Source organism: Artemia sp. Qi Xiang Cuo, chromosome 5, assembly GCF_049724085.1.
Source record: "Artemia sp. Qi Xiang Cuo chromosome 5, ASM4972408v1, whole genome shotgun sequence".
Classification (NCBI taxonomy): Eukaryota; Metazoa; Arthropoda; class Branchiopoda; order Anostraca; family Artemiidae; genus Artemia; species Artemia sp. Qi Xiang Cuo.
In genome coordinates, this window is record NC_142798.1 from 9,970,298 (window position 1) to 9,996,639 (window position 26,342).

General features: G+C 33.8%; 1 protein-coding gene across 1 annotated transcript in view; it reads left to right on the top strand.

Moving 5' to 3' along the window:
* The first annotated feature begins 5,810 nt into the window (after window positions 1-5,810).
* Window positions 5,811-26,342, top strand: part of LOC148951786 (lactosylceramide 4-alpha-galactosyltransferase-like) — a 33,610-nt gene continuing 13,078 nt past the window's right edge. The window contains exon 1 of the mRNA XM_089088716.1: window positions 5,811-5,853. Within this exon, the coding sequence (XP_088944842.1) occupies window positions 5,845-5,853 (9 nt within the window). The 5' untranslated portion in view covers window positions 5,811-5,844. The remainder of the gene's footprint in view (window positions 5,854-26,342) is intronic.

The window sequence follows — 26,342 nt, forward strand, 5'->3', positions numbered from 1 at the left end:
ATTTAAATATTCCATTAGTGTTAAACCACGCTTAATCTGAAATAAACTGGTATTAAAATGTAAAATGACAATTATCACCCAGTTCGATGTTTTAACTAACGATTAAAACATTCTCGACCTTTTCAGTTATATAATATACACATGTGATAAAAAATCGAAATATCAATATTCATAGATCTTCGTTGTCTTCCAGATCATCAACTCCAAGAAACTCAATTGTAACATAGTTAGCACAATTTGTTGCCTTGCAAGGTCCACTGGCCCAGGTGCATTTCATGCCATTTCTTTTGCAAGTACATCGCATATTTGAGCAGTCGGTTTTGTAGTTACATTGAAAAACTGCTAGGGGAGAGTTTGGGGCAGCTTGGAGTTCACCAAAAATAGGGCAATATAGTCCATTCTGAATTACCCAACCGAACTGGGTAGGGTCGAGATTACATCCCACGGTACCATGATCTAACTTGCAAATAAGCTCGAAATGAGTGGAAGCTGAAAGCCTCACTGGTGGTAGGGAGACCTTTTGATTCAAAATAAGAAGCAGAGGCTGTAACTTTCTTGATGAATTTGAGATGACGAATGAGGTTGAGATTGAGCCTGGACACTTATATAAAAAGAATCATTGTTTTCTCCTCAGTTTCTGAAATTTCGTGCTTGATGGATAGTGGGTCCATAACAACTATAGGGGACTCGTAAACCTCATTGATTTTCATCATAAACTGTAGCCCCGATGATTTGCCAATGCTATAGATACGAGAAGTTGAACCGCACCCAAGGAAGGCATGGACATACAGGATTCTGCTACATACACGAGATCCAAGTTTGAGTTCCGTTGCATTTATATCCCAATTTCTATTCTTTGAGATTCCAGCTTGAGGCTCAGAGTAAAAGTAGATCGCTTAATTGTCTGTCTGTGCATGATAACACAGGAGTATAAGCAGATCTGTGTCGTCTCCAACCAGGTCATAAAAGAAGCAGATTGAACTGCAGTTAGAACAATGAGAAGTGTCACCTTCTGCCTGGTATACCTGAAACAAAGCTTTGGTCAGGTACTCACTGGTCATGGCTATGATGCTTGCTTATTCTTGAAGTTGCTTATGAACACTTCTTTCTTTGTAAAACAGACCATATTCCTGTTAGAACTGATATGCGGATACGATCATGACCCTTTCCGTCTCAAATGGGTGATGTCTTTGATTGGAGGTGCTTGGTTGTATCCATCGAAAACCACCTACGTCTTTTACAACCCGTATGTCCGTGCAACGCAGTCAACATACTTCGGGTAGATACTATCATAAGCCGAGTTATTTTCCCAAGTGATTCGCTGAAGCAGTGTCCCACCATCGAAAACTATGTGCCTGTCACTGAGGTCTTTGACGAAGTCTTCAGTTTTTGGCTGTTGTTCTGCAACTAGACGCCACATTGTATCGAGGAGGGCAGGCTTTTTGGCTAATCGTAGAAGCCAGTTTTCTTCAAAAACTGACAGAGGTGGTGAGCACAATTCATACTCAAGTATGACTCCAAATTATCGTCGCTTTTTTAAGTAATTGTCACCAGCCGCTGAAACATCAATGCTGTATCAACGGAAACTGACTGTCCATTAATAACTGGTGCAGCTATATTAGCAAGGGTTACGGCCACCGACATTTTTTTGAATGTGTACGTTTTGACGTTTTCCCTTGTCATGCTATCTATGATCTCTTGTCTGACGGATCTAGCTGTGTCGACGTTGACTTTTTCATCAGCCGTAACTCCAGAAATAATGTTTTGCAAGCTCGGGTTTTCTGCGAAAGGGGTATTATTAGGAAGAAAGCAAACAAGCTTGCTAGTATCATGGTTGTCGCGTTCAATCTTCAACTCTGAATCTTCTTTGTGCTCTTCGCTTCTCTTGTATTGGACTTGATTTTGCATCGACGAATTAATTGCACTACAAGTTGGTGCTGAGAGTAACCAAGTCAGCCTCTGCAACTCAAATACGCCGCTTCTCCTTGTAAAACCACCGTTAGTTTTAGACCAAAGTAACCAAGTCAGCCTCTGCAACCCAAATACGCCGCTTCTCCTTGTAAGACCACCGTTAGTTTTCAACAAGCGCATGAAGACCTGCTCAATGACCAAATCTGACGACAAACCGCCCAAGAATTTTCGGATCTGCGGATTACATATCTTCTCTTTTTAAAAATTGTCGAACGCGTCGGGATTGGTAGTTTCGAGCTACCAATAAATAAATAATTTGTATGTTTATCAGGGTCATAATAAACATAGTTTTTAGTTTTACGTTAAAATAAAGATGATTTTCACAATCACCATGATCTAGTACCCAATTCTAGACATAATTTTTTTCGTTGTATACCTCTTTATACAAAAATAAGTGGACGGCAGTTCTCATACTACATTTTACGACCGGTTTCTTTCAGAATAAGCGTGGTTTAACACTAATAAAATTTTTAAATAAAAGTTTTAATTTTAAAACTTTATATGTAAAAACGAATTCACGTCCTCAAAATCAACCTCAACCTCAAAAAACCTAATTTTTAATTTTAATTTCATATAAAGGTGATTTTCATAACATCTGTGATCTAATACCCTGTTCTACGCATAAATGTTGTTGTAGTATGCCTTTACCTGGCAGCAGGAATTTCACCTTCTTAAAATCAACCTCAAATTAAATAAACCTAAGTTTTAATTTTACGCTAAATTAAAACTGACTTTCCTAATCACCGTGACCTATTACACTATTCTAGACGACATTTTTTTGTTGTAGGCCTAGATAGGAAACACAAAACTCAACCCCTCAAAAACAACCTCAATCTAAAAAAAACATATTTGTGAGACAGATAGATGAGCCAACTTTGCATATTTGGAATCAGTACATTTTTTTGAGTTGGGTAGTCAAAGAATATTTTCTCTTGCAATTTGTTCCCGGTCAGGCCCTTTTTTTCAAACTTCCTGGACTAATGGAAAAACATCTTAAGATGGTAGAAATTAAGTCAAATTAAGTAAAAGTAGGATTAAGGAAATTAGGGATGTTGCATTGCTAAAGTATATTTCTAAGGCTAGGGTTAGATCGGCTTTGCATTACGGGGTGGAGCTTTGGGGGTTTGACAAAGGGGTAAATTTAAAAAGAATGCAGTTGAGGTTTTTTAAGCGTATGTTAGGCCTTTATAATAAGTTTAGTGGGTTAGTGCTGAGAGGAAATATAGGAATAAAGTGTATGAGACAGAGTAGGTTAATTTGTATGGTTAAATCTTGGGAAAGGGTGTCATCGATAGAAGATAATAGGCTAGTTAAACAAGTATTTTTAATGATGCTTCAAGATAGGAGGAAGGATTTGTGACCAAATCAGGTGAAGAATATATTAAACCATGCAGGGCTAGGTAATTGCTAGAATGAGGGAAATGGGATAGGAGGGATGACAGGGACTGTATCTAGGTTAGTTGCTACTAGGCTAGAGTCTCGGGAAGTTCAGGTTTGGCAAGCTGAGAAGGCCACCTCGCAGTCCTTTGGGCTATATGCGGAGGTAAAGGAGAACTGGGGCGAAAAAAGTTACGTAAAAATGGGATTGGCTCTGGAAGATTTGAAATGTCTAATGTAAGTAAGGGGGAATTTTATGCTTCTTGGAGAAGGTAGGAAATATTTAGGGAGGGATAGATCGAGGGATGGTCCTTGCAGTTGCCCTATGTGTGGAGTCTTTGCATCATTTTTTAGGGGAATGTAGGAAGTTGCGCTTGGAAACACTTGTTAGGGAGGATGGGGGGAGAGATTGGATTTTGAAAATTTTCAGAAGTAGTTATTACTTAAATATAAATAATATTGGAAAGTTCATCCGGGTAGGTATGAGATATCGCGATGATTTTCTTAAATAACCGGTCTTAGTGTCTTTTCAGTCTATGTTTTGTTGCTCTATTTTTTCACTTGTTGTGTGTATGTCTCCATGGCTCCATTGGGCTTTTCGTGTGAATAAATCTATTTATTTATCTCTCTCTCTCTCTCTATCTATGTATAGAAACTGCATGGAAATAATTCGAAACACACTATGCCCACACTGGTTGTCAACGGGAAGCTTCAGACATGCTTAAAGAATGGTTGACGGTATGTATTAAGCTGAAACTTTCAGCTTGTGTTGAAGGGGATGTTGAAGAAACTAAAAGTGCTATGCCCATCCTGCAACTAATGCTGCAACAATAATTGCTACTGCGCAAGCTAAGGGTATTAAGGTGAAGCTTTTAAGGAATATTTAAGTGGATGTTGAACTAAGTCAAAACAAACTGTGAGCAAATGGACTTTCAAAAAAGTGACAAAGCAATATCTGAAGAACAACTTATACCATTAATTTAGACCTTTAAGGGTAAATTGTGAGGGATTTTGAACTAACCAGAAGGCACTATGTGTTTACTTTTAATACTATCATTGCAGTTACCGTAACTAATGACGATAACTCCAGTCTAACGAAACAACTGTACGCATGCAGGTTTTGAAATTGGCATTTAAGCAATATCACAGGCAGCACCACTCAATAATAGCTAGATATATTACTGAGACTTTTAAAGGAGGTAATTTGATTCAAAATTCAAAGTTCGGGTGTTCGAGTAAAAAGCGATTGGGGGGCAAGCAGCCCTTTCTCAAGCCCACTCAGTTTCCAAACCTATCCAGTAAAAATTTTGTGATAGTCATTTTGTTCAGCATAGTAGAAAGGTCCAGCAACTATGTCCTTAGAGATATTAGGCATTTCAAACCCCCAAAATTATGCAATTGGCCCATTGTGCTTTAAAAATAAACGTTGCTTTAAAATTAATCAAAAGGCATCATATTTGTGGCTGCCTCAGCAATATATCAAGAACGACTTGGGGTATTAATTTGAAACTTTTGGGGATGCTACTATTACTACTTCTGCTCTTGCAATTTAAATAAATGAAAAAAGCGTAAGTGTATCCAGGTTGTCAGATAGAATCTCATGGGAATGATATTAAGTTTTATTTTTAAGGTCAACTTAAGAAGCTATAAAATTAAACTAAATGATACTGTTTGTGTCAGGAGTAAAAACTGTTGAAAAAGTTTCTCCAACATACAAGTAGCAACCCATCCTATGGATTTTTATAGACAGAAAGAAACTGAAAAGATATAAAACATTATTTTTTCCATGAAAAAGACTATTTTGATAAAAAGCGAACAGAAATGAATTCAAAAAGCTTTTTCCACAAAATGAGTTTTCCAAAGTAATGTAAAGAGCTTCATTAAGCCAAGAATGAGCAGAAATAAAGTCAAATAATCTTCCAAGCCTGAAAGTACCACAAATCAGAATCAATAAATAAATGAAACTCAAAACAAACAGAAATTACAATAAATAGCAGATTCAAACTCAAAACGAGCAAAAATTAACACGAGCACGGCTAATAACCCCCATGCCTTCTGAAGACAAGAACACAATTTGCTCTTTACTAAAAACAAAATGCGTTTTAAATGTTTTCACTTTTCTTACTTTCATAAAAAAAAAATTATCAAATTTTTAAGGAATAAATATCAGTATATGTCATGAGATATATATATTGAGAAGGCACGGGGGTTATTAGCCTTACTCACGGTAAATTTTTGCTGATTTGTGGTAATTGTTTGACTTGATTTCTGCTCATTCTTGGCTTAATGGAGCTCTTTGCTTTTCTTTGAAAAACCTGTCTAGGGGAAAATAAATTTTTAATTATTTATGAAGAAAAACATACGGGACGGGTTATAGAGGACATGCGCAGTATAAACAAGTCTGTTATGACCACTTTAAGATGACCTGTCAATGGCAAATTTAGCTTCAGTATTAGATTGGCAAATAATCCAACTAGGAATAAGTAAAAGAATTAAATGAAAAAGGTACATTGTTTAAATAAAGTAAAATAACTTATAAGTTATATTATTCTAACGTATTCATTTCTTTTCTTTTTAGTTTAAATTTTGTTTTACAAATATTTACAATCAATTTTGGCCTTCAAGTAATTGCATCTTGTCATCGTAACTAGACATTAGTCTGTAGGCCTGTACCTAATTAGTGAGTAATGACTAGCTTTTTATGGAGTAAAATTTTTCTAGATATTTTTTTTTTTCAATTTTAGATTTTTACTTTCTCAATAAAACTTCCCAAAAAGGGTAATTTGAACCTAAGCTACTTATGTTGTTACTACAAACAACTTACTGCAGCACGAACCTACCTGAGACCACCACATATGTGCACACTTCTCCTTTACCCCATCTATTTAAAATAAATTTTTTTTATCTGCTCTAATTTACCATTATGACCTAATCTTCAATCTTTTCTAATAATCTTCAATTCCCAATTCTTTCAAATCTTCTCGAAATTTCAATTCTTTATTCGAAACCTAACATCATATCTTTCTCCTAATATGTTGTTAGTTGAAGGATTTTAGCATTCCTGACACCCTTTTTTTATCCTGCCAATCTAATGTCATGCACTTAAGTGGCATTTTTGCAAGGAACATTCAAACAATTTAAAAATCTCAATAGCCGATCACTTTTAAAGACAAAATTAGTAGAAGCTATTATTAAACTTTGATGACAGGGTGATTTTACTTTATAATTTTTTTAGTATTATATTTGGAATTTTTTAACATTTTTTTTTAGCTGAGGTAGCCTTCTTTGTCCCCCTCCTGCTCTTTGTTATGACGGTTTTGTTTATATTTTTACTTTTATTTTTATACTTTTTTGGGTGGATTTGAAATTAAGGTAATAACAGATAGCCTTCTTTTCAAGCTCAGCTCCCCGTTGGTTTTATTCAATTATTTGTGTTTGTTTATTTTGTGTGAAATAAAAAGTTGGAATCTTGAAATCAAATGATATTGTGGTGTTAGCATCAAAGTCATCAAAATACTACATATACAATTCTTCGGCAAAGGACATTAATGGCTAAAAGGGTCAACTTCAAACCTGGGGGGAACATATATAGGAGGGGAGGTCAATTAAATATTGAATTTGAATTTGAGAGGAAAAGGCTAAAGCAACCCCTTCAATGCCTTTCCTACTGCCCGTCCCCATGAACCCCAAAAACATCCATTTAAAATGGAGGAATTTCCATTTTTTACCTTCAATTCTTGCTTTAATACTGTTTTTGCACTTTAAGCTGTTATATATTATGATTTACTCATGATTTGGAGCAAGATCGACCAAAAAGCGCTTTTTGCTGCTATGTTATCAAAATGATTTATGTACCATCTCTGGGAATAATTGGGAATAATTTAGGTCATTAAAGCGAAGCTTTTAAAGATTTCAAATTTCTTTTGAAATAAGTCTTTTGTTTTTTTTTTATTTTGCTACTGATAATCATGGCTTTTAAACAGTTTGATCTTGCTCTTGCGAAGTTCAAAGATTATCCCCACTGGCCAGTAAGAATAATCAAAGCTGGTAAAGATACACGAGGCAAGCCAGTTTACACGGCATTTTGCTATGGATCGCATGATGAATTTCGCCTTGTGGATGCAAATCTCCAAGTATATGATCCTACCACTGTTAATTTGTCTGCTCCTGCTTCAAAACAAGCTTTTGAAGAGCTTGCTACTACGCCTGATATTTACTTGAGACTGTCAAAAACATACCTTGCGCTGAGAGGTAATGATAAAAGCAAATGGCCCAGCATTAGCAGTATTAGCCCGATACAACGGCAACTTTAACGGCAGCAGTATTAACCCAAGCTAAACTGGATAAAAACAGTCTAACTCAAAAAGTTTTGGAAAAACTGGCTAGCTCAAACTCTCTTAAGGAATCGACTGAGCTTATTGCTAGTCAAATTTATGATGCTCTCACAAATGAATTTAACCCCAAGTTTCAGCGAATCGAAAAGTCGCTAAAGGGACTTAGTAATGAACATGAAAATTTAGAGGACAGACTAAACAGGCTTGAGAAAAAGTTGGATAGTTATGACCAAGAATCACTACTAGAAGGAACTCGCAGAAATTACGTTTTGGGATTATTTGGGCGAAACCGTTTTCGGCATTTTAGGGAATTATTTGGGCAAAACAGTTAGAGACATTTTAGAAGATGATTGAGAAGATTATATGGAGTGAAGCTCTGTGGTCGTTATAATACACAAGTTCTATTTGAACAGTGTTGTGAGGTCCCCTACCCCAACAACCCCCCCCCCACCCCAAAAGACCTTGACCCCCCCTACACCAAACCCGAAGGAGCCCCCGCCCCCCAAAGGGCCCCCCAAGCCCCCAAAGGCCCCCCGGAACCCCAAAGAGGCCCGGCCCCCAAAGGCCCCCAAAGGGCCCCCCGATCCCCAAAGAGTCTCCTCCCCTTCCTCCCCTCCCCTTCATCCCACTTCCCCTCTCTCCCCTCCTCCTCCCCTTATCCCCCTCCCCTCCCTCTCCCCCTCCCCCTCCCCCTCCCCCCCCCCCCATTTTTAAAAATAATTTTTTGAATTTTTCAACATGGTATTTTTTTCAACTTTTTTTACGTATCTTAAAATGACATGAAATATGCTTACGGCTCTATCAATCGTACTCTGTGCTTGTTTATAGACACGACGCGGCTTTCCCACTGGTACTGTATGGCAGGTTATCGATACAACCTATTTTATTGCATGCATTAAATCAGTATTTTTTACGCAGTGGAAGGATAAACACACAATTCATATCTGTAAAAAAGTGAAGATGAATTATTCGACGAAAGTATGTGCACATGATAAAATCATTGTCGTGTTGAATGCTGACAAGGAGAAATACCTGAACTATGAAACGAGTGCAAGTGGTAACACTATTGGAAATGTATAAATGTGTTGTCATGACAGCGAGAAGTTAGATTTCTTTGGAGTATCCAAGAATTTCAATCGTGTAAACGGTGGATATGCGAGAGTAACATTACCAGAGAAATTAGTACTCAAAGAGAATGCAAACATAAAAATAATTGTCGATGATCGGGGACAACTCCTTGCTACTGTTGCTGGTAACACATTACCTGTTGATATATCCTATCATCATCTTTCCGGTATTAGCATTTTAAAGCGGACAAGAAGAAGACAAGCATACTCCTGCACTAACGTCATTAATCATATCATGTCAATGTGCCAAAACTGCTATCTATGTAAAAATAATGTGACAATAGACAGTGAAATCGCAGGCAGAATAAAAAGGACATTAGCAGACAATATCATCAATGAATATAAATATGAATTGACGGAAAGTAAAGAGCAAGTGTACTAATAATGTATAATAATGTATTTAACGTATTTCTATGTCAATATTCTACATGTCGTTATTTCATTAAAAATAACTTATGCATTATTTTGTTAAGTGTTCATTATTTTTAGGGTATGCTAGAACGTCAAATGTTCAGAATATCTATTAAAAAGGTCAGAGATGTAAGAAAAGAAATTTTTAGAGATAAAGATACTACTAGCAGTCTCATAGAGGATATATTATAAAATGAAATACTTTAACAGAGCTTTTACCCATGTCTGAGAGAGACAAGCAGAATTTTTTCTCAAAATCTCCAAAGACAAGCAAACACTCATCCTGACACACTGCAGAGGTTGGGTTAGGTTAGTTTTAGTTAAGAGTTTTACCTTAGAGTCTTAGCTTAGAGTTTTAGTTAGAGTTGAAGTTTAGTTTAGTTATAGTTAAGACTTTATAGTGATTAGCTTAGAGTCTTAGCTTAGAGTTTTGTTAGAGTTCTAGTTTAGTTTAGTTATAGTTAAGAGTTTAGAGTTTTTAGCTTAGAGTCGTAGCTTAAAGTTTTAGTTAGAGTTGAAGTTTACTTTAGTTTTAGTTAAGAGTTTAGAGTTTTTAGCTTAGAGTCTTAACTTAGAGTTATAGTTAGAGTTGAAGTTTAGTTTAGTTTTAGTTAAGAGTTTAGAGTTTTAGCTTATAGTCTTAGCTTAGAGTTTTAGTTAGAGTTGAAGTTTAGTTTAGTAATAGTTAAGAGTTTAGAGTTTTAGCCTAGAGTCTTAGCTTAGACTTCATACTTTTACTGAACACACACAAATTTCTCTTAGAAATAATAGTTTTCATCAATGATAACACTTTCTCGGTTCGAACTAGCAAGTTTTCTACCAAAGATACCAAATTTTTTGTTAGAAGTAACATTTTTTTTTTTACTGTGATAACAAATTTTCTGTCAAAAGTAGCAAGTTCTGCTTAACACTAACAAACCTTCTCATCAAAGTAACAACATTTTACCTTAAAACTAACTTACTCTGACTGAGCACACACAAATTTCTCTTAGGAAATAATATTTTTCATCAGTTGTAGCACTTTTCTGTTCGAACTAGCAAGTTTTTTACCAAAGATACAAATTTTTTTCTGAGACGTAGCATTTTTTATTGTGATAACAACTTTTCTTTCAGAGGTTCACCAAGACATAAAGAAATTTAAAATTCTGTTCTAAATTTTTCCGTAGTAGATATAAAAAGCTATACCATAGCTGTAAATGTAGGCAAAGGAGATAAAAAGTTCAACTTCAATTTAAAGTTTTATAAACGAAAGAAAGAAAAGTTAAAGTTCGATTCTGAATATTCTCAATGAGAAGAAATGAGCTACTGTTGAGATGTATTTTTCCAAAACAAACTAAAAATTTTCCGTTTCAGTTAAGATCTTTCCCAAAGAGATGACAAAATTTAAATTAATGTTCAAAGTTTTTCATGGAAGATAGACAAGTTCAAGTTCTCTTCTGAATATTACCAAAGAATACAATTCAATTCTAATTTCTCTAGAGGAAATAAAAAGCTTCCACTTCAGTTTTAAGTTCACCATGACATAAAAAATTTAAAGTTCAGTTAGAAATTTTTCCGTAGAAGAGAGGAAAAGTTATACTATGATTGTGATTATTTTCCATGAAGATAAAAAGTGTCACTTTAATTCTAAATTTTCTTAAATTCACTTCCGACTTTTCTCAAAGAGATGAAAAAATTTAAAATACTGTTCCAAATTTTTCATCGAAGATAGAAAAGTTCAAGTTCTCTTCTGAATTTTACCAAAGAACACAATTCAATTCTAATTTCTCCAGAGAAAATAAAAAGCTTCCACTTTAGTTTTAAGTTCACCAAGGCATAAAAAATTTAAAGTCCAGTTCCAAATTTTTCCATAGAAGATAGGAAAAGTTATACTATGATTGTGATTATTTTCCATGAAGATAAAAAGTTTCACTTTAATTCTAAATTTTCTTAAATTCAGTTCCGACTTTTCTCAAAGAGATGAAAAAATTTAAAGTTCTGTTCCAAATATTTTCTCAGAAGAAGAAAAGTTCAACTTCGATTCTGAATTTTCTCATTGAAAATGAAATAAGTTATTGATCAATTCTATTTCCCCAAAATAATATAAAAACTTTCCTCTCAAGTTCAGATTTTTCTCAAAGAGATGAAGAAATTTTAAATACTATTCCAAATTTTACATAGAGGATAGAAAATTTCAAGTTCTCTTCTGAATTTTACCAAAGAACACAATTCAATTCTAATTTCTACAGAGAAAATAAAAAGCTTACACTTCAGTTTTAAGTTCACCAAGACATAAAAAATTTAAAGTTTAGTTCTAAATTTTTCCGTAGAAGATATGATAAGTTATACTATGATTGTGATTATTTTCTATGAAGATAAAAAGTTTCGCTTTAATTCTAAATTTTCTTAAATTCAGTTCCGATTTTTCTCAAAGAGATGAAAAAATTTAAAGTTCTGTTCCAAATTTTTCATAGAAGATAGAAAAAGTTATACATTGATTGTGAATATTCGCCATGAAGATAAAGAGCTCCACTTTAATTCTGAGTTTTTTCGAAGAACTGAAAAATGTTCAAGTTCTCTTCTGAATTTTCTTAAAGAAGAGAAAAAAGTTAGCTCAATTCTGAAATTCACCAATGAAAATGAAAAAAGCTTCCATTTCAATTCATAATTTCTCAAAGTCATGAAAAATTTAAAGTTCAGTTCTAAATTTTTCCGTAGAAGATAGGAATGGTTATACTATGATTGTGATTATTTTCCATGAAGATCAAAGTTTCACTTTATTTCTAATTTTTCTTAAATTCAGTTCCGATTTTTCTCAAAGAGATGAAAAATTTAAAGTTCTGTTCCAAATTTTTCATAGAAGATAGAAAAAGTTATACATTGTTTGTGAATATTCGACATGAAGATAAAGAGCTCCATTTTAATTCTGAGTTCTCTCGAAAAAGTGCAAAATTTTCAACTTCTCTTCTGAATTTTATTAAAGAAGAGATAAAAGCTAGCATAATTCTGAATTTTACCAATGAAAATGAAAAAAGCTTCCACTTCAGTTCTTAATTCCTCAAAGACATAAAAAATTTAAATTTCAGTTCTAAATTTTTCCGTAGAAGATAGGAAAAGTTATACTATGAATGTGATTATTTTCCAGTGAATATAAAAAGTTTCAATTTGATTCTAAATTTTCTTAAATTCAGTTCCGATTTTTCTCAAAGAGATGAAAAAATTTATAGTTCTGTTCCAAATTTTTCATAGAAGATAGAAAAAGTTATACATTGATCGTGAATATTCACTATGAAGATAAAAAGTTCCACTTTAATTCTAAATTTTCTCAATGAAGTGCAAAATTTTCAAGTTCTCTCCTAATTTTTCCAAGAAAACAAATAGGTTCCACATCAGTTCTGTTTTTTTTCTCAAAGAGATGAAAAATTTAAAGTTCTGTTCTAATTTTAAATTAAATTTTAGCTCCTTTGTCTTATGGATTTACCCCTCAAATTTTTAAATTAGAAAATGAGTGACTCGTTCTATTATTAAAGACAATCGTTCAAACTCGTTCATCTAACCTCCAAAACAATAGGTTAGATTAGATTAGGTATAAATAAAAATTAATAAATAAATAGAAACATTTCTACATGTTTAAGTTAGGTTAGGTTAGGCGAGAGACAGGCAAAACGTTAGGTGTATGGATAGGTTAGGTTAGGCCAGATTAAGTTAGGTTAGGTTAGGTTAGATTAAGTTAGGTTAGGTTAAGTTAGGCTAGATTAAGTTAGGTTAGGCTATGTTAGCCTACGTACACGCGCGTACGTAGGATAACCTAGCCTAACTTAACTTAACCTAACCAAATCTAGCCTAACCTAACCGAACCTAACCATACACCTAACTTTTTGCCTGTCTCTCACCTAACCTAACCTAACTTAAACATGTAGAAATGTTTCTATTTGTTTACTAATATTTATTTATACCTAATCTAATCTAACCTATTGTTTTGGAGGTTAGATGAACGAGTTTGAACGATTGTCTTTAATATTAGAACGAGTCACTCATTTTCTAATTTAAAATTTTGAGGGGTAAATCCATAAGACGAAGGAGCTAAAATTTAATTTAAAATTAGAACAGAACTTTAAATTTTTCATCTCTTTGAGAAAAAAAAACAGAACTGACGTGGAACCTATTTATTTTCTTGGAAAAATTAGGGAAAAAAAGAGAACTTGAACATTTTGCACTTCATTGAGAAAATTTGGAATTAAAGTGGAACTTTTTATCTTCATAGTGAATATTCGCGATCAATGTATAACTTTTTCTATCTTCTATGAAAAATTTGGAACAAAACTTTAAATTTTTTCATCTCTTTGAGAAAAATCGGAACTGAATTTAAGAAAATTTAGAATTAAAGTGAAACTTTTTATCTTCATTGGAAAATAATCACAATCATAGTATAACTTTTTCTATTTTCTACGGAAAAATTTAGAACTGAAATTTAAATTTTTTATGTCTTTGAGAAATTAAGAACTGAAGCGGAAACTTTTTTCATTTTCATTGGTAAAATTCAGAATTGAGCTAACTTTTTTACCTTCTTTAAGAAAATTCAGAAGAGAACTTGAACATTTTGCACTTCTTCGAGAAAACTCAGAATTAAAGTGGAGCTCCTTATCTTCATGTCGAATATTCAAAATAAATGTATAACTTTTTCTATCTTCTATAAAAAATTTGGAACAGAACTTTAAATTTTTCATCTCTTTGAGAAAAATCGGAACTGAATTTAAGAAAAATTAGAAATAAAGTGAAACTTTTGATCTTCATGGAAAATAATTACAATCATAGTATAACCATTCCTATCTTCTACGGAAAAATTTAGAACTGAACTTTAAATTTTTTATGACGTTGAGAAATTATGAATTGAAATGGAAGCTTTTTCATTTTCACTGGTGAATTTCAGAATTGAGCTAACTTTTTTCTCTTCTTTAAGAAAATTCAGAAGAGAACTTGAACATTTTGCACTTCTTCGAGAAAACTCAGAATTAAAGTGGAGCTCCTTATCTTCATGTCGAATATTCACAATCAAAGTATAACTTTTTCTAACTTCTATGAAAAATTTGGAACAGTACTTTAAATTTTTAACCTCTTTGTGAAAAAACGGAAGTGAATTTAAGAAAATTTAGAATTAAAGCGAAACTTTTTATCTTCATGGAAAATAATTAAAATCATAGTATAACTTTTCATATCTTCTACGGAAAAATTTAGAACTGAAATTTAAATTTTTTATGTCTTGGTGAAATTAAAACTGAAGTGGAAGCTTTTTATTTTCTCTGGAGAAATTAGAATTGAATTATGTTCTTTGGTAAAATTCAGAAGAGAGCTTGAATATTCACGATCAAAGTATAACTTTTCCTATCTTATATGAAAAATTTGGAACTAAACTTTAAATTTTTTCGTCTCTATGAGAAAAGTGGGAACTGAATTTAAGAAAATTTAGAATTTTAGTGAAACTTTTTATCTTCATTGATAATAATCACAATCATAGTATAACTTTTCCTATCTTCTACGGAAAAATTTAGAAGTGAACTTTAAATTTTTTATGTCTTGGTGAACTTAAAACTGAAGTGGAAGCTTTATATTTTCGCTGGAGAAATTAGAATTGAATTGTGTTCTTTGGTAAAATTCAGAAGAGAACTTGAACTTTTCTGTCTTCTATGAAAAATTTGGAACAGTATTTTAAATTTTGTCATCTCTTTGAGAAAAATCTGAACTGAAGTGGAAAATTTTTATATTATCTTGGGAAAATAGAAATGATCAATAACTTATTTCCTTTTCATTAAGAAAATTCAGAATCGAAGTTGAACTTTTTCTTCTTCCGGGAAACTATTTGGAAAAGAACTTTAAATTTTTTCATCTCTATGAGAAAAGTCGGAACTGAATTTAAGAAAATTTAGAATTAAAGTGAAACTTTTTATCTTCATGGAAAATAATCACAATCATAGTATAACTTTTCCTATCTTCTACGGAAAAATTTAGAACTGAACTTTAAATTTTTTATGTCATGGTGAACTTAAAACTGAAGTGGAAGCTTTTTATTTCCTCTAGAGAAATTAGAATTGAAATGTATTCTTTGGTAAAATTCAGAAGAGAACTTGAACTTTTCTTTATTTTTTGAAAAATTTGGAACAGTATTTTAAAGATTTTCATCTCTTTGAGAAAAATCTTAACTGAAGTGGAAACTTTTTATGTTATTTTTGGGAAAATAGAATTGATCAATAACTTATTTCATTTTCATTGAGAAAATTCAGAATTGAAGTTGAACTTTTCTTCACTTCATTGAGAAAATTTAAAATTGAAGTAGAACTTTTTATCTTCATAGCAAATATTCGCAACTATGTTATAGCTTTTTCTATCTACTACGGAAAAATTTAGAACAGAACTTTAAATTTCTTTATGTCTTGGTGAACTTCTGACAGAAAAGTTGTTATCACAATAAAAAATGTTACTTCTATGATAAAATTTGGTTTTTTTAGTAGAAAACTCGCTAGCTTAAACAGAAAAGGTGTTATCCCTGACAAAAAATATCGTTTCTAATAGAAATTTGTGTGTCTTCCGTAAAATTATGTTAGTTTTGAGGTAAAGGGCCATTACTTTGATGAGAAGGTTTGTTAGTGTTAAGCAGAACTTGCTGCTTTTGACAGAAAAGTTGTTATCACAGTCAAAAAAATGTTACTTCTAAGAAAATATTTGGTATCTTTGGTAGAAAACTTGCTAGCTCGAACCGAGAAAGTGTTATCATTGATGAAAAATATTATTTCTAAGAGAAATTTGTGTGTGTTCAGTAAAAGTATGAAGTCTAAGCTAAGACTCTAGGCTAAAACTCTAAACTCTTAACTATTACTAAACTAAACTTCAACTCTAACTAAAACTCTAAGCTAAGACTCTAAGCTAAAACTCTTAACTAAAACTAAACTAAAATTCAACTCTAACTAAAACACTAAGTTAAGACTCTAAGCTAAAAACTCTAAACTCTTAAGTAAAACTAAACTAAATTTGAACTCTAACAAAAACTCTAAGCTATGACTCTAAGCTAAAACTCTAAACTCTTAACTAAAACTAAACTAAACTTCAACTCTAACTAAAATTTTAAGCTAAGACTCTAAGCTAAAAACTCCAAACTCTTAACTTTAACTAGAATAAACTAGAAATCTAACTAAAACTCTAAGCTAAGACTCTATGCTAAAAAACTCTAAACTCTTAACTAAAACTAAACTAAACTTCAACTTTAACAAATACTCTAAGATAAGACTCTAAGGTAAAACTCTTAACTAAAACTAACCCAACCTCTGCTGTGTGTCAGGATGAGTGTTTGCTTGTCTGTGGAGATTTTGAGAAAAAATTCTGCTCATCTCTCTCAGACATTGGTAAAAGCTCTGTTAAAGTATTTCATTTTCTAATATATCCTCTATGAGCCTGCTAGTAGTATCTTTATCCCTAAAAATTCCTTTTCTTATATCTCTGACTTTTTTAATAGATATTCTGAACGTTTGACGTTCTAGCATACCCTAAAAATAATGAACACTTAACAAAGTAATGCATAAGATATTTTTAATGAAATAAGGAAATATAGAATATTAATATAAAAATATGTTAAATACATTATTATACATTATTAGTACACTTGCGCTTCACTTTCCGTCAATTCATCTTTATATTCATTGATGATATTGTCTGCTAATGTCCTTTTTATTCTGCTTGCGATTTCACTGTCTATTGTCACATTATTTTTACATAGATAGTAGTTTTGGCACATTGACAAGATATGATTAATGACATTAGTGCAGGAGTATGCTTGTCTTCTTCTTGTCCTCTTTAAAATGCTAATACCGGAAAGATGATGATAGGATGTATCAATAGGTAATGTGCTACCAGCATCAGTAGTAAGGAGTTGTCCCCTATCATCGACAATTATTTTTATGTTTGCATTCTCTTTGAGTACTAATTTCTCTGGTAATGTTACTCTCGCATATCCACCGTTTACACGATTGAAATTCTTGGATACTCCAAAGAAATCTAACTTCTCGTTGTCATGACAACGCATGCATACATTTCCAATAGTGTTACCACTTGCACTCGTTTCATAGTTCAGGTATTTCTCCTTGTCAGCATTCAACACGACAATGATTTTATCATGTGCAAATACTTTCGTCGAATAATTCATCTTCACTTTTTTACAGATATGAATTGTGGGTTTATCCTTCCACTGCGTAAAAAATACTGATTTAATGCATGCAATAAACTAGGTTATGTGGATAACCTGCCATAGAGTACCAGTGGGAAAGCCGCGTCGTGTCTATGAACAAGCACAGAGTACGATTGGTAGAGCCGTAAGCATATTTCATGTCATTTTAAGATACGTAAAAAAAAAGTTGAAAAAAATACCATGTTAAAAAATTCAAAAACTTATTTTTAAATAATGGGGGGAGGAGGAAGGGGAGGGGAGGGAGGGGAGGAGACTCTTTGGGGGTCCGGGGTCTTTTGGGGGCCTTTGGGGGCCGGGGGGCCTTTGGTGGTCCGGGGGGCCTTTGGGGGCTCGGAGGTCCTTTGGGGGGGAGGGGGTTCCTTTGGGGTTGGGGTAGGGTGGTCAAGGTCTTTTGGAAAGGGGGGGGTTGTTGGGGTAGGGGACCTCATAACACTGTTCAAATAGAACTTGTGTATTATAACGACCACAGAGTTTCACCCCATATCATCTTCTAAATCATCTTCTAAAATGTCTCTAACTGGTTCGCCCAAATAATTCCCTAAAATGTCTAAAACGGTTTCGCCCAAATAATCCCTAAACGTAATTTCTGCGTGTTCCTTTTGTTTTGACATCCCTGCGCTGTCACATTTGAAATTCCTACGAAACCATTTCCCGCGTTAATCTCTTCATCTCTAAGGTCAAAATATCTCTTCCCCACCGTTAATGCGCATTTGCAAACTTCGCCCGGAGACAATTCTCCTGGACGAACACCAAAATCATTAATAAACTTCGCCCGGAGACAATTCTCCTGGACGAACTCCAACAAATCAATTTCTCAGAAATTCACTTTCCTTTCGATTACGCAATCAATTTCTCGGAACTCTTTTCCCCTAGGGAGGCTATGCCCATATATGGTGTGGGGTTCGGACCTCATGATAGCTTTCTACTTACTAGACAGCCTTGTTTTTCACGGTGTTAGACAGAAAACTGGTATTGACACTCGTTCTGCTGTGTTGCTAACTATTAATCAGAAGATGTCTTTGCCTGAAATTAGTGTAACTGAGGACTTGAACGTGTATAGACTTATACTGAATAATGCTGCTATAACTGATTCAACTCAGGCGGTTCCATCTGCACCAAGGGTTGCTCCGATAATAGTGAAGCTTTCGAGCAAAAGCGTTACTTGTAAAGTGTTCAAGACCAAATCCAAGTTGGGCTCTAGTGGTATTTTTGCTGTTGAGTCTCTGACCAAGAAGAGACGAGATATTCTGAATGCGGCGAAAAACGAATTCGGTCAGCGGAATGCTTGGTCTTATCGGGGTCAAATATTGGCAAAGCCTAGTGACGGGACTCCAATAAAAAAGAACAGGTCTCTTGCTGACTGTATTTAGTTGTTTTTTTTCTGTCTGTTTGTTTGTTGTTTTTTTTTGTTTTTTTTCTGTCTGTTTTTTTTCTTCAGGATGATTGCATCCAAGAGTTACTTTCTCATGGATTATTTCTTTATTTTCCCTTTTCTTGTTTTTTTTCTACTAAAAGAGTCGCGAGGTTTTAGTTCATTTTTTCTTCTGTGTTTTTTTTTTAATCTTTTTTGTATTTTTTTTGTAAAAAATATTTTTTGTTTCTATTTATTTTTGGATGCACTTTTCGGTATTTTTTCTCTTTTTATTACTTCCGATGTGTCGTTTTTCGATGTTAGTATTTTTATTAATTTGTAAATACCTTCCTCAGGTCATTAATTTTCATTTTTTTTACTTTATTTTTGTTTGTTTGTTTTTTGTTTTTTTTTTTTTGTTTCTCCTTCCGTGCTAATGGTTCCTTCCAATAATACCTGCTGTGCTATTAGTTATTTATGTGTTTGTAATCCTTTGACAGGTTTTTTTTGTAGTTAATTATATAAAAAAACAAGTTTTTTTTAACTGAAAGTAAGGAGCGACATTAAAACTTAAAACGAACAGAAATTATTCCGTATATGAAAGGAGCTGTCCCCTCCTCAGCGCCTCGCTCTTTATGCTAAAGTTTTTTATTGTTTAAAATTAAAATAGAGTTGTGAAAAAGTCAAACTTTAGCGTAAAGAGCGAGGCACTGAGGAGGGGACAACCCCTTTCATATACGGAATAATTTCTGTTCGTTTTAAGTTTTAATGTCGCTCCTTACTTTCAATTAAAAAAACTTGCTTTTTTTATTTAATTTCTGAACGTTTTTGAATTAATACAGGTTTTGATTTTGACTCACCGTACGTGAATAATTAAAACAAAATTTGCATATTAATTTTACTATTATTTGGTTAAATGGCTTTCTCAAAACTTGTTGAATTTTAGTTACGAACGTTGTTATTAGTAATAAATATACGTAACTTACGAATTAACTTACGTAACGAACTTCTATATTCATATATTTTTAATACCTATATTAGGGGGTTTGCCCCCTAGTCAATACCTCGCTCTTTATGCTAAAGTTCGAATTTTGTTCGAATTTTTTAAAAATGACCCCTTAATCCCAAAGGCCGTTAATTACAATAAATAGCTCTTGTGAAAGTACTAAAAAATGTTTGGCTTAAAGAGCGACGTATTGACTAGGGGGTGAACCCAATCATATAGCTAATATTTTCTGTTCGTTTTAATTTTTGATGTTGCTCCTTACTTTCAGTTGAAAAACTTGTTTTTTTTATATTTAATTTCTGATTTTTTTTTAAATAATGTTGGGGAGTCCGGGGCCCCCTTCATAGCAATGCCCCTTCCCCCATGAAAACTTCCTTCATGGAAAGATCTTCCCACATAACCCCCGACCCCCCCCCCCACTACCAGAAAAAATTCCCCTGAAAACGACTGTATACTTCCCAATAACAAATGCTATATGTTAATATTGGGTAAAACTCATAACTTTCAGCCCTCCCCCCGGGGACTTCGGGGGATTAATTCATCCTAACAGACATAGTTATCACATTTTCGACCATACTAAACAAAATGGCTATCTCAAAATTTTGATCGGGTGACTTTGGGAAAAAAGTGAGCGTGGGAGGGGGCCTAGTTGCCCTCAATTTTGTTAGGTCACTTAAAAGGGCACTAGAACACTTAATTTCCGTTCCAATGAGCCCTCCTACGATATCCTAGGACCACTGGGTCAATACGATTACCCCTGGGAAAAAGAAAAAAAACAAAAAAAATAAACAAGCACCCGTGATCTTTCTTATGGCAAAAAACGGAAAATCCACATTTTTTTAGATAGGAGCTTTAAGCCTCTACAGTAGGGTTCTCTGATATGCTGAATATGATGGTGTGATTTTCATTAAAGGTTCTATAACTTTTAGGGGGTCTTTTCCCTTTTTTTCGAAAATGAGGCAAATTTTCTCAGGCGCGTAACTTTTGATGGGTAGAACTAAACTTGATGAAACTTATACATTTGAAATCGGCATAAAAATTTGATTCTTTTGATGTATCTATTGGTATCGAAATTCCATTTTTTAGAGTTTCGGGTACTATTGAACCGGGTCGCTCCTTACTTACAGTTCGTTACCACGAAGTGTTTGATAATGGAAAAGTTCGGACTTTGTAAAAGGGTCAAAATATCTTCGGTAAAATATGCCACACTAACCAGAGCCCAATGCTTCCTTAAGCATATTAAATAAAAAATTAACTGAAAGTAATGAGCGACATTAAAACTTAAAACGAACATGAATTATTCCGTATATGAAAGGGGCTCTCCCCTCCTCGACGCATCACTCTTTACGCAAAATTTTGACTCTTTGTCACAGCTCTACTTTTTAAAACAATTAAAACTTTAGCGTAAAGAGCGAGGCGTTGAGAAGGGGACAGCCCCTTTCATATGCGGAATAATTTCTGTTCGTTTTAAGTTTTAATGTCGCTCCTTACTTTCAGTTAAAAAAACTTATCTTTTTTTAATTTAACTTAACTATATGTTTTACCACTAATGCGGGTTCGAATTTGACTCACCGTACATGAAAATTAAAACAAAATTTGTGTATTAGTTTTGACAGATTTATTCCGCATATGAAGGAGGGCCCCCTCCTCAATACCTTTCTCTTTGCGTTAAAACTGTAAGAACTTTTAAAAAACCTTCCTATTATAATTAAACGGTCCCCGTGTTTCAGTAGACGATCTTAACAAATTGGGACAAACAATCAAACTTTAGCGTAAAGAGCAGGGTATTGAGGAGGGGGCAACACCGTTTTTCAAATGATGCCAGTAAATCTGGTTCACCCTCTATGAAATATACCCTTTCCCCTCACGGAAAACTCCTCCGTGGAAGTTTCATCCAACGTAAAGTGCACCCCCCGTCAAATTCCGTCCAGACACTTCCGTTCTCACTGAGAATCCCCCCTCCCTATAAAATTGCTTGCGGACTATTCAGCTAGAAAAATTCTCCTTGGTATTCTTTCATTTGAATAAGGCTTTAACCTCTAATCAGTTTCTCAATCATCCCAGAAATGCCCCCTTCCGTGGAAATTATTTCCCGGAAATCAAAACACGCGGAAAGAAGCCCTGGATAATTTCCCCGGAACATATCCTCGTGAAAAATTTGGAAAGAGAATGTAAGACAATTAAAAAGAATTTCGTATAGTAATTCTGTCAAATCCCCCCGTGTAACATTTCCCCTGGAATCACCCCTCCTTCAGAAATTTTCCTCCCCAAAGAAGATTCTCCGTATAGAAATCCACCCCAAGTACAACCTTCCTCCCCCCCCCCAAAAAAAATGTCTGTATACTTCCCAATAACAAATCCTATACGTAAACAATGGGCTAACTTTATAACTTACAGGCTTCTCCCCACGGACTGTGGGGTTAATTCTACTCCAGATTATACTTGATGAAACTTATATATTTGAAATCATTAAAATCTGATTCTTTTGATGTATCTATTGGTATCAAAATTCCGTTTTTTAGACTTTCGGTTACCATTGAACCGGGTCGCTCCTTACTTACAGTTCGTTATCACGAACTGTTTGATTTAAGTAAAGATTTCCTTTTGGTTCCCCTGATGACTTGAATGGACTCCAAGTAAAAATAGCTTCTGTGAATATTTTAAGCCATGATAGTCACCTTTGCGAGCTTGAAAAAAATCCTTTTGATGTAATTAGTATAGCAAATAGTTCTGTGGGTCAGGCTAATCAAAATCCGATTAATATAAACCTTATTTGTAATAGTAAATATGTTTCGGATTTGGGGGGGGAGGAGGTTACAAAAGGAATTTATTCTCTGACAGCACTTCAGCTTAATAATCAGGGTCTCTCCTCGTCAATCGATAATTTGAGACAAATTGTTTCGGATGGACAGCCTGATGTTGTCGGTTTATGTGAGACGTTTTTGGACTCTGGCAATGAAACGCTATTAGATATCAATGGTTATAAAATGGAACGTATAAACCGCTGCAAGGTGGCTAAGGAGGTCTTGCCATGTATATATCTTGCAATTTGCATTATTACTTGCGTGATGACTTATCAAGGAATTTTGAAGATATTTTCGAGTCAAAATTTATAGAAACTAGATCTAATGGTATTGATCTAATCATAGGCAATATTTATCGTTCTCCTAGTTGTGCTAGTCCGTTGTTTCTTCGGAATCTTGAGGAAATACTTGACATAATACTGAAACGTCCGTGTCAGTTCATCATAATGGGTGACTTTAATATATATTTGATGGATTCATACTCTTCGGCTTCAGTTAATTTTCTTTCAACCATGCTTGCCGCAGGAACTCCACCATCTACATCCAGCCCCACACGAATAACTAATGTTACAACTTCTTTGATTGACAATATCTTCTCTACGCTTAGTTTGAAGAAAAACTCAATTTTAGTTAGTGATGTCTCCGATCATTTTCCAATATACTCTCGATTCAGCTTTAAACAAGGGAAGAGTAACCGGGCTCATTTGTTTGATTCGTATTCTGTTAGGTTTGGTGAGAAAGAGTTATCTCTTCTTGGGTCCAAATTAGCGGAAAATTCGTGGAGCTTGCTTGATAATGATAAGGATTTTTCTTGTTTCTTTGAGTCCTTTTATGGAACCATAAAAGAGGCTATTCTTAGCATTTGTAAAGTACCACCTTCTAATCATAGGTCTAAAAGGATTGTTCCTCTAAACCCATGGATGACATCCGGACTTCTCAAAAGCTGGAGAAGGAAGAATAATCTCTAAAGAGCTTATAAATGTACTACACTTTCAGCAGGTGCTATTCGTCTTTGTCAATTCAAGATCTACCAGAATATATATAATTCGTTGTGTAGGAAAGCCAAAACCCGGTTCTCAATCTAGCTCTCTACCTATGAGTCTGGTCATTGGTGATGGAGCTGTGGAGTGTGAGCTTAATGTCCAAGAGGCATTCACCTCATTCTTTGCTAATATTGGTAAGAATATTACTTCTACAGTTACTTTGTCTCGGCCTGAGCCGGACTTTAGATCTTAACTCGGATCATCTTGTTAAGTCTATGTTTCTAGAGCCAGGAACAGTAAGTAAAATTACTAAAATTGTTAATGGCTTGAAAAACTCGTCCTCATCTGGGCCAGATTCTATCCCTACTAAGGTAGTTAAATCTATTGTTCCTCCAATAGTATTGCCTCTAACAAAACTTGTTAATCTTTCACTTGAATGTGGCGTTTTTCCGGATGCTCTCAAGCGTGCTCGGACTATTGTTTTGTATAAAGGTGGACCAAGAAATGATCCGGCAAATTATCGACTGATTTCAACTTTATCAGTATTTAATAAAATATTTGAAAAGGCTATGCTTTCTCGTCTCCTTACTTTCTTAAAATCCAAAAATTTTCTTCATGATTTTCAATTTGGTTTCTGAATGAAGCACTCCACTGAACATGCCTGTATGACCCTTTTGAATTTTATTCATTCTGCGTTTGATTCGGGATTGATTCTGGCTGCTGTATTCCTGGATGTTTGTAAGGCTTTCGATTCCTTAACCCATGAAATTCTTCTATCAAAGATGTCTCATTTTGGAATAAGTGGAAATGTATTTTTTTGGTTTCATTCTTATTTGAAGGGTTTGTTAATTTCTGTCGATCCACTTTTCTGGTCACCCTTACAAGTGAATGTTTGTATCCCCCAGGGATCAGTTTTAGGGCCTGTGCTATGTTTGATTTATGTAAATTATCCTTATTAGATTACAAATAAGCAGAAATTTATTAATTGCTGTAGACATTGTTACCTAAGCCTTCCCTTGCCCGTAGTGGCAACTATAGTTCGCCTTCTTCTGATGTCCTTGTTTGTTTTGCTGATGACAGCACACTAGGTACTTTGGGAAACTGCGAATCCAAACTTCCATTGAATTTGGAAAATTTGTTTGAGAGGGTGATTTTGTGGCTTGGTGCTAATTATCTTACCCTAAATTTTTCTAAGTCCAGTTTTTTGATTTTTTCGCGTGTTTCTCATGTTTATCCCCAGTTAACTGAAATTCGCCAGCCAAGTGGAATAATTCATAGATCTAAAGACCGATATGTTCGTTTTTTGGACATTCTTGTTGATGAAAACTTATTTTTCAAACGTTACAATGAATTGATTAAAATGAAAATATGCAGGAGTCTCGGTATTCTAAGGAAACTTAGATTCACTTCTCCTGAATTAATTTCGAAAATCCTTTTTTACTGCTTGACCTAATCTTGCCGTTCTTATTATCCAATAGTGTAGATGTAAACCTATCTTTTATAGTTAAAACCACTTTCTAAGTTGCGCAATAAATCTACAAATATTACACAGGAGTCTAATCCTTTATTAGTTATCGCATTACTTAATCTTGAGTCACTATACATTATTTCGTGTGCAAGCTTTACTTTTGCTCAGCTTCATGGTGACCTCCCCCGGCCCCCAAGGGTTCCGCTATCTTTTACCTCTGACCAAAATAATTATAATCTTTTTAATATAACAAATCATGTTCAAGTTCCATTTACTCCTTGCAGAAGGTCATATTTTAATCCTCTAATGGCATGTCATATTGTTTGGAATAAGTTGCCTGAATCAGCCACTCATTTGGTTTGTTTACAAAAAAAATTGTTAAAAATTCTTTGGCTTCGTAGAAGTTATTTTATTTGTTTTTATTTTATTTTATTTATTTTTTTAGTCTATTTATCTAATTAATTAATTTAGTTTATTTATTCTATTTTTGCTATAGTTTTCATTTTATCTATATTTTCTTTTCTTCTCCGTCGTATGTGAGTAAGTGATCATTTTAAATTTTCTATTGTTTTTCATCTCTGAGTAAGTAACTCATATGTCTTCCCCCTTTGTATAGGCCAATAAGCCTTTGGGGGAATAGTAACATGTAATATTGTATATGCATCTAATGAAGCCTTACCTTATCTTATCTAAAATTTCAAAATATTTCAATTACATCAAATTTTGTTGATTTTTTTTAATATCAATTTGAAATTCTTCAATTATATTGAAAATTTCAGGGTTGATAGGGGTACAGTTGGACGCTGATTTGTGGCTTCTAAAAATGAAAGAGGTAAATCAAAAGAAACTAAATAAACTCAGGTTATGATGTTACAATATTTTAAGTACCTTTGAAACAAAAATTAACTCCTAAAATAATCTAACTGAACCTCTAAGAGGTTGTTTGACGTGAGAGGGGGTAACCCATGTGGGGAACCACTACAAACTTATCTCAGGCAATAGATCGTGGTATAATGATTTCTTATGCGAAATATTCTTGTTAATTTCCATAATTGAAAGATACTTATTACTAATTAAATGTAATTAAATTCACTAATTAAAATAAGACTCTTCACCCACTAAGGGCACTGGAGATTTGAGCTCCCCTTAAATAAAAAAAAATTAATTTCAACGAAATTTTATCGCAGATGCTTCAAAATAAGGTACTGAAAGTCAAGTTTGGTTAATGCTAATGAAATAAAATAAAATAGGATGAATATATAATAGTTTAGAAACAAATTTGGGCTATATATTTGCAC